General features: G+C 33.8%; 1 protein-coding gene across 1 annotated transcript in view; it reads left to right on the forward strand.

Moving 5' to 3' along the window:
- Window positions 1-2329: 2329 nt before the first annotated feature.
- Window positions 2330-9909, forward strand: part of LOC21395246 (ATP-dependent DNA helicase 2 subunit KU70) — a 17535-nt gene continuing 9955 nt past the window's right edge. The window contains exons 1-10 of the mRNA XM_024170444.1: window positions 2330-2468; window positions 2602-2676; window positions 3207-3323; window positions 4274-4388; window positions 5306-5411; window positions 5678-5795; window positions 5890-5973; window positions 6065-6123; window positions 7273-7406; window positions 7518-7561. Of these exons, the coding sequence (XP_024026212.1) occupies window positions 2400-2468; window positions 2602-2676; window positions 3207-3323; window positions 4274-4388; window positions 5306-5411; window positions 5678-5795; window positions 5890-5973; window positions 6065-6123; window positions 7273-7406; window positions 7518-7561 (921 nt within the window). The 5' untranslated portion in view covers window positions 2330-2399. The remainder of the gene's footprint in view (window positions 2469-2601; window positions 2677-3206; window positions 3324-4273; window positions 4389-5305; window positions 5412-5677; window positions 5796-5889; window positions 5974-6064; window positions 6124-7272; window positions 7407-7517; window positions 7562-9909) is intronic.

Here is a 9909-nt window from a genome sequence, read left to right on the forward strand (position 1 = left end):
GTCTACAATTCAGCTCTGCATTACATTTATTAATATTTGATTAAGATGTTGATTGAAAATACAGATTTGCAGAAAGTTAAGATGATTATGTAATGTGATTGGAATTTTTCCTTAAGGATACGCTTGTACCTACTTCATATATGGTTTTATTAGTTGGATATGTTAATAGGCATGGATTCAGGTGGTAGTTCAAGTCCAATGGACTCTAGTGATTCAGATAACGACAGAGAATGAATTTTTCAGGCAAGTGGTTGTTGCTACGGTGTTGTTGTGTTGGTCTCCGAATCGAATTCGGACGTGAAAGCGTGGGGAGAGACGGATCGTGTATAACAAAAATTTTTATAAAACATTTGAGATACTCTATAGATTATATTAATTTATGCACGAATAAATTAATCTCATTAATTCATTTATTAAGAACTCATTACGAATAATACCCTGCGGCCGATTATGATGATAACTTGAGTTCTTTGATTTTGAACAATCGTTGCTCCAAAGCTTTGTTTTAGAAAATCAATGTCTTCCACGTCAATTGCTAGAATCCACGAAGACGTGTGTGTGGGCACACATGAGACAAAACGGGTTACAATAAACACTCAAATTTCCACAAACACCAACGCATGCACGATGTGAAATTTTTGGAGAAAAATTTTTCCTTCCCTTGCTCTAAGAGAATTTCAGCCATAATACTTTATTAGGTCAAAAATTGTTTCAAAAATTGTCTCAAAAATTTTCTATCATTCTCTTATTTATAGAGTAGAAGTCAAACTTCTAGAAGAAATCCAATCTCTATCTCCAAGATAAAGCTTGTTAATTATCTCCTATTTGAATTTGAAACAAAATCTCACATTCCCTTATCCTTAGTGTGGCCGGCCACCTTAGGGGATTCTCATCCCTGTGTGGCGCCAATTTGCATATAGGGAAGGAAGAGGAAATCATCCTTTATCCTGTAGTCCAATTTTGACTCAAATTCAAATTTCAATTTAACTCAAACTTAAATTAATTTGAATTCTAAATTGAACAACTTATCATATAAGTTTAAATGGATAAATTTAGAGTTGTTCAAATTCAAATTTAAATAATCACATTATTTAAATAATAATTAATTATCAATTAATTATTTTTGAGTGTTTAATTTTAGAATTCTGTAATTCTAAAATTCCCATTTTACCCTTTGTGTCTTATAGAATTACTAGGACGACGCGAGGACTAATAGACCTATAATCCCGAGCTCCAATAAAATTAATAATTAATTAAACACTTTAATTAATTAATTAATTCTATTAATTTCAATAGTTACTCCACTATAAACTTGGAATTGCACTCTCGAAATTATAGATATAAATTACTTCTAAACTGTGAAGTGTCCATTTAATATAGTCATTGCATATAGATCGATCCTCCATAAATATTTTATAATTAGAGCTAGATAAAATCCGTTAACCTCTCTAATTATATCTTTATCCTTGAGTACCATTGATTCTCTAATAGACAGTGATTCATAAAACACACATGAATCGGAGCTCCTACTGGTCCAAGTACCGAATCAACCCTTAAGAGAATTATTTATCTACTTCTTTCTTAAGAAGGAATGAATTTCATCTCGTATAATAACGGCTTATCAGTAGTGTTAGTTTATGATAATTATATTCTAATAAAATCACATTAAATTAAAAAATTATACAAAATAAACCGATTCTGATACATATTTAACAATTAAAAAGTAAATAATTAATGATAGTTCATTTTCTCGGTCCTCTCTTTTTTTAAAGCCTTTTTATTTACTTAATAATGGTTGAAAAAAGGAAGATTCTCTATTACGCTTGGTGTACCAGTAGGTTAAATTTTTTTAACTGTTATATCGTCGTACTTTTTGGCCGTGTTTGGAATTGATTCCGTTTTTATTTTTCACGTTTTTCAAGCGAGAAAAAATGAAAACGTTTTTAAAACGGTGTTTGGCGCAATAAAGACAAAAAACAGAAATGAAAGTGATTTTTTGGTTTAGTATAAAATGAGAGAGAAATGAAAAACAACTTTTAATCGTTTTTCATTTTTTATTTTCATTTTCTCTTCTAAGAGACAGGAATATTAATGGATTTTCTTATATTAAAAATAATCTCTTAATAAAATTATCAAACACATTTTTAAAAATAATTTCTGTCTAAAATTAAAAACGCTTTTATTTTTATTTTCATATAAAAAATAAAATTATTTTAAAATGAATTCTAAACATATCTTTTTAATTTTTAGGTGATTTTATACAAATATATAAAATCTGACGTACCCGCGTGTTAAATTTTTTTTTTTTTTCAAAAGATGCGTTCAAAGTTTGGAGCAAGACCGAACAAGCATTTCTGACAAAAACTCTCTCCTTTTCAATTCGACTCGATTCGTTAACAATGATGGATTTGGACCCAGATGATATCTTCAGAGACGAAGACGATGACCTCGGCAATGAATTCTACGAGGTTTTTTATTTTTTTATTTTTTATATTTATATCAAATTTCATTTTCATTTATGAAAATAACTTGCCCATTTTCCTTTCTCATTAAGACAACAATACGTTCTAGTGTTTGATATTTCATTTTGTTTCCTTTCAGAAAGAAGCAACCAAAGAACTTGCTGTATACCTGGTTGATGCTTCCCCAAAAATGTTCTCCTCTACTTCTCCAAACGTGAGTTTGTAATACATACATACATACATATATATACATACATACATACATATATATATATATATATATATATATATATATCTCCAAACGTGAGTTTGTAATACATACATACATATATATATATATAAATATGTGTGTGTATATATTTTCTGTTTATATTCTAACTTAGTTGCATTTGGTTTCACCATTTGGTTCATGAATAGAAAGTTTGAGTAGAAATTTAAATTTTTGTAAAACATTATAGCAAACATTTTTAAATTGTTGTTCAAACCTGCGGAAAAAAGGGGAAAAAGAGCTTTTGCTATTAATTTGATGGTTATTTATTCCTTGAACTATGCAAAGTGGATTATTTAGTCTATGTTTGAACTAGGTGTACCGTGCTCTCAATAAGTTTTCAAATTTTTGTTTCAAGCTTTGATTACTTTGTTGAAGGGATTGTCAAATTTGCCATGTTCTGGCTTTGGGCGTCCTAATTTTTCCATGTTCTGTGAAACTTTTTCTAACGTCTCTTCATTTGTCTGTATTGGCAGGAGGATGGCAAGGATGAGACTCATTTCGATGTGGCTCTCAGTTGCATCTCACAGTCACTGAAGACTCAAATTATCAATAGGTCGTATGATGAAGTTGCTATATGCTTCTTTAATACGGTAAATTGTTGACTCTGTTTAAGCTAAGCATAATGTTTTGGCCATCTGAAAGACTGAAACTTATTCATCGGTGGACACGTCTAAGTCTCTTTTTTACAACATAAAGCTTCACCAATTCTTATTGGGGTTTTTTCTGCTTACTCATTTGATCTGTTTGTTCACTTTACATATTCTTAATGGTGTTTTTTCTTGCTTTTCAATCATAATCTTGAAGTTTTTGCTTTGTGTTCCTTTCTTCTACTTGTTAGAAGTCGATTTGTGTAGTTACACCTTGAGCAGAGTTTCAAGTTTGTAGAATGATAGGACTGCCTCTAGTTTAAGCTCGGCTGGTTTTCGGACAAACCTGTATTTTGTCATCGCCTGGTTGTTGCTGAGTAGGCAGAATTACTCCTAGAGGGTTAGAAGCTGTCTCTGTCTTTTGAATGTGTAGCTGAAAGTACCCTTTTGGCATTTTTTTTTATTTCCTGTTCTTGGTTCTTCCTTTTATTTTATCATTTTTTGAATCTCTTGTATGTCTGACATGTGTGCCTTTTTTTTTTATTGACACAAAAATTATAAGAATTGCAATTATGCATGGTATTTAGTCGTTACATTCCATCAGTAAGATAGCATCACTAAAGGACTTGGACAGAATTCAAAAATGCATACGAAGCACGCTCAAAATTACAAAATTGTGTGCTTTTACTCCCCTCTCTATGAGAAAATCGAAGATATAATATAGACGTTAGATCGTGATAGCTGCAAGGCGACTTTTTTTTTTTTTTTTTTTTTTTTTTTTATTTTTTTTTTTTTTTCCCCCCCCCCACCCATCCACAACCATGTTTATATGTTGTCTTCAATTCTGAAGATCTTTGCAGCCAAATATGATCTTTCAGATAAACTGTTTTATAGTACAACAAATTCTAGTTATTATTATTCTCTCCCATTTATGTTTTATGACTCATTTGCAGAGGGAAAAGAAGAATTTACAAGACTTGAATGGCGTCTATTTGTTTAATGTTGCTGATCGAGATTATTTAGACAGGCCAACAGCTAGACTAATAAAAGAGTTTGATCTTATAGAGGGTAAGAGCTGGAGTGGACATTTTTCTTGTGTTGTTATATGATGTGCCTCTCGTTGAGAGGCACTAAGAATATCAACAACTTTAGCCCTTTTGGCTTGTATTGATGATTCAGAAGAACAATCAAATATTGATTCAAAAGAACAATCAAATATTGACGATTCAGAAGAACAGTCCTTTTGGCTCTTATTGATGATTCGAAAGAACAATCAAATATTGATTCCCTCAACTAAATTGTTTTGTGCTTTTTTACAAGTATCTTCAGGAAAATAGTTTATGAAGTTGTAAAATAAGACTAAATAAATTAGAACAATGTGGCCCGGTATGTTTTTTGGCTTCAAATTTTTCTGGTTGGTCCTCCTTTATCTCCTTTGTGCTGTCCTTTTTTCTTTTCCTCTGCCATAAAAGCTCCACGCTTCTTGTAGACAAAATAAAGCTGTTTGGAAATTTTTTTTTTCAACATTTTCTTTTGGTACATAATTAGTGTTGAAATTTTCCTAAAGCTTCTGAAATAGAAATACTTATAATTAGGTTTGAAATTTATTGCTTGCTCTTTAACTAAAAAAAAAAAAAAAGTGTTTTCGATTTACGAATTACCTCCAGATTCCAATACAGGAAAAATGCTAAAACCAAAACGTAAACAGTATGCAATGATGTGGATTTGGATTTAGCACTCTTGATTTTGACTTTAATGTTATTTGTCATTTTTTCATGACTAATCCTTGAGATATCATTCCTTTTCATTGATCTCATTTTTGGTAAGATTACTTAACTTTGATTTCATTTGTGATGGTAATGATTTATAATGTCTGTGGATACATTTTACTTCTGCGAGCAATATAGTTTCTTTTTGACTGTGTGCCCTTGGTTGGAGCATTAAATCAGAGCCTTACATCCTTTAGGAAATAATTTTTCTCTCAGAGTCATTTACGAAAGAAATTGGAAGTAAATATGGTATTGTCTCCGGGTCTCGAGAAAATTCTCTTTACAATGCACTCTGGGTAGCGCAGGCACTGCTGCGGAAAGGGTAAGACTATCCTTCTTGTTGAGTTTCTCTGTTCTTTTTTTGAAAACATAATTTGCATAAAAGAAGGGATATGCAAGGTTTTTGCAGACCTAGACCTCGTGGCTTCTTGCAGTAAATTTTATATATATATATAATTTTTTTATATAAATATATATATATATATATATATATGTATATATATATGTATATATGTATAGAGAGAGAGACACACACACGCACACACACATATATAAGATTCTCATAGTAAATATTGAAAATACTCTCAGGTCTGTAAAGACTGCTTGTAAGCGAATGCTTCTATTTACTAATGAAGATGATCCTTTTGGGAGTTTCAAGGGTGCTTCGAAGATAGATATGATAAGAACAACATTGCAGCGGGCGAAAGTATGTTTTGCATGAAATCACTGTCTAATGGATATTGAAAATAGAAAGTTCATATTTCTTATATATTTATATATTTTTTGTTTGCTTTATAAAGGATGCACGAGATCTTGGCATCTCAATTGAACTTCTGCCATTGGGTCGGCCCGAGGAAGAATTCAACGTTTCTCTGTTCTATGCTGTATGGCATTGGCTTCACTTTTATTTTCTTCATTATCTTTCATGGTGCTCGAGCCCTAGAATCTTACCACTATAAACTCCATATGTTCCAGGATTTAATTGGACTGGAAGGTGATGAGCTTGCTCAATTTATTCCCTCAGCAGGAGAAAAGTATGCCTTCTTTTTCCAGACGTGTGTGTGTGTGTGTGTGTGTGTTTTATTTGTTTTTGTCTTTCTCTAGCCCTTTCAGGTTGTTCCTTTATGCAGCCCCAGAAAACAACTTGTTTCCTCTATTTTCTGGTATATTTCAACCATTTGATGTTGGATGGATATCTTGCATGGAACAAAGTAACTAATTAAGTCAACGGCTGATCTAGTTTTTTAGTTTGAATCATTCATCTATTAAGTATCCTATGCAGTTGTAGAACAATCATGTGAATAGGTATATAATTTGATCATAGTGTTGAAATGGGATTTCTCATGGTACATAGTGGTTTGCGGTTGTGTAGGCTATTCTTGTGGTGGGTAAGTTGATCTAATGGTTGAGTAATGTTTAATGAGCTTGTAGGTTGGAGGTCTGGATTTGGAGAAACAGGCAGAAAACTAAATAGGGGAGAACTTAGGAGAGAGAAAAGTATAGGCCTCATGATAGGAACATAAGTTGTATTCTTGGCATGGAACAAAAAATTCAAAGTGTAGAATTCAACTTGCTCTCTGAAGTCATTTTGAATATTGACGAGTTTTGTAACTATTTTGATTCGTTCTCAATTATTTCTACTTATTGCATGGAAAGATCAGCCATAAGAAGATAGGCTTTAGCTTGTTACCACACCTTGGTTCACATTCTAAAACAAGGATAAAGAAAAGTCTTTCTTTTGAGTATGCTCTGCATTCATTGCTTGTTAAAAATGGCGGATTACATATTTGAGAATCATGGGGCGATACTCAAATTCAAAATTGTTATTTGTTGTTTGGTTTATCACATATAATCGTTTATCTTGTTTGATTTTGAATTTCGGTTGGACAGAATTATTTGTTATTTATATTGAAGCGTTGCAATGTAAATTCTTAAGTACCAACTTAATTTTTCTTTTTACAATTTTTTGCATTTTGACACATAAGAAATGAGTAACTCAAAATTCCTAAAGGTCGTTAATATTTGCAAACCAATAGTAAATGAGCTGATTTTTGCCAGCGTATGAAATGGGCAAAGGTTTTCTAAGCAGGTTTTAAGATAGTTATATTAGTGCTAGTTTGTTTATTACTAATTTTCAAGGCTTCCACATTTGTTATACAAATTGATTTTTTTCCCAATTTCAGATTGGAGGATATGAAAGATCAGCTTAGAAAGCGCATGTTCAAAAAGCGCATAGTTAGAAAAATCAATTTTTTGATTGCCAATGGACTATCGATTGAACTGAACACATATGCCTTGATTCGTCCCACTGTTCCTGGTATGCAAGTCTTACCATCTTTTTATAATTAGTTATTATGCAAAGCTCGGCCTTTGCATGTCTTTTGTTATTTTTGGTTAATAATATCTGTTCCTTGCCTCTGATATATAGGAGCAATTACATGGCTGGATTCTGTCACTAACCGCGCTTTAAAGGTGATTTGTCGGCAACCTTTTGTTTCCTTGTATAGGAAAATATCAGGGACAGAAAGAGAGAATAACTCTCAGTTTTTTCTTTTTAATTCCAGAGAATAGAACACACTTAAATAGAAAAGGAGAATACACGTTAAACCCTAGGATCCCACATAATCAGGGATTTTATTCTATTCTTTGATTCTTTCCTAGTTTATTCAAATATCAAATCCTAACTTCACAATCTTGATTTGCCGACACTCTCCCTCAAGTTGGTGCAAATATATCAATCATGCCCAACTTGCTCACTTGAAGTTCGAATGACTGTCTCAACAGGCCCTTAGTCAAAACGTCTGCCACTTGCTGTGTAGTGGGTACAAATGGAGTACAAATTATCCCCTCTTCTAGCTTTTCTTTTATAAAGTGTCTATCAATCTCAACGTGTTTCGTCCTGTTATGTAGGACTGGATTGTGAGCAATATTGATTGCTGCTTTGTTGTCACACTACAGTTTCATAGGAAAACTTATTGGTCGCTTAAGTTCTTCCAAAACCCTTCTTAGCCAAAGAACCTCACACACTCCTTGAGCCATTGATCTAAATTCCGCCTCAGCGCTGCTTCTAGCGACTACACTTTGCTTCTTGCTTCTCCAAGTAACTAAATTGCCCCAAAGGAATGTATAGTAGCCTGATGTTGACCTTCTGTCAGTGACCGAACCAGCCCAATCCGCATCTGTATACACCTCAATTCCTCTTTTCTCATTTTTCTTGAAGAAGAGTCCTTTCCCGGGTGTTCCTTTTAGATAACGAAGAACTCAATACACAGCTTCCAGATGTTCTTCATATGGGGAATGCATAAACTGGCTCACCATGCTCACAGCGAAAGCGATGTCGGGACGTGTATGTGACAAGTAGATTAGTCTCCCAACCAATCGTTGGTATCTCCCTGTGTCTACTGGGACGCCATCTTTTACATCTCAGAGTTTAACATTAGCTTCTATTGGAGTATCTGAAGGTTTGCAACCACTCATTCCAGTTTCTTTCAGAAGATCTAGAATATACTTCCGCTGCGAAACTACAATGCCCTTTTTCGATCTTACCGCTTCCATTCCAAGGAAGTATTTTAGCTGGCCTAGATCTTTGATTTCAAATTCCTTGGCTAGGTTCTGCTTCAGTCTACTCATCTCTTCTAAATCATCTCCAGTCAGAATAATATCATCCACATAGACGATCAAGACAGACATCTTGTCTTTGGTAGACCTCTTTGTAAAGAGGGTGTGATCCGATTGCCCTTGTGTATATCCTTGGTTCTTAACAAACTTTGTAAATCTCTCAAACCAAGCTCTGGGAGACTGTTTAAGACCATATAGAGACCTCTTTAGTTTGCACACCTTGGTTCCAAAATTCTCAATGAAGCCCGGTGGAGGTTCCATGTAGACTTCTTCCTCTAAGTCTCCATTCAAAAAAGCATTCTTAACATCCAGTTGATTCAGAGGCCAATCAAGATTAGCAGCAACAGATAAGAGTACCCGAACTGTGTTTAGTTTCGCCACTGGAGAGAAAGTCTCTGAGTAGTCCACTCCATATGTTTGAGTGAAGCCTTTAGCCACCAGGCGAGCCTTGTATCTTTCCAAGGATCCATCTGAATTGTACTTGACAGTAAAAACCCATTTATAGCCAACAACTGTCTTCCCATCTGGCAGGTGCACTTTTTCCCAAGTAGCATTCTTCTCCAGAGCTCTCATCTCCTCGAGGATCGCTTCTTTCCACTCCGGAACATTTAGAGCCTCCTGGACACTATTAGGAATAACCACACTAGACACTTGTGAAATAAAGGCACAATATGAGGGTGAAATATTTTTGTAAGACACAAAATTCGACAATGGATGTTTTGTACAAGTCCTAACACTTTTCCTAAGAGCAATGGGAAGATCAAGTTGACTAGAATGGTTTGACTCAGAATTACTTGGAGGATTATGCTCAGGAATTATTGACGAATCATCCTGAATGTCATGATCTAACCTTTAATAAGACTCTTGGTGGTGCTGGGGAATAGTGTCTCGTCTTTTCTGCGCTTGATACTCCTTTGAATAAACAAGACCTTTAAACTGTTTCGCACACATCTCTGTTGTTTTAGTATTTTGATTCTGAGATGGCATTACCACAGGTTGTCTATTTTCAACATTTAATTCCACTGATTTTCCTTCGGGTTGTTTGTAGGAAACATCATCTTGAGTAAACTCAAACGTTAAACCATCTAGAAATTCATCTTCACTCGAACTCTCCCCCTGAAGATGGGAATTGTTGTAGTAGGGCTGTCCCTCAAAGAACGTGACATCCATAGAAACAAACATTTTTTTGGAAATGGGATCAA

This window comes from Morus notabilis, unplaced genomic scaffold (genome assembly GCF_000414095.1).
Source record: "Morus notabilis unplaced genomic scaffold, ASM41409v2 Scaffold150, whole genome shotgun sequence".
Taxonomy (NCBI): Eukaryota; Viridiplantae; Streptophyta; class Magnoliopsida; order Rosales; family Moraceae; genus Morus; species Morus notabilis.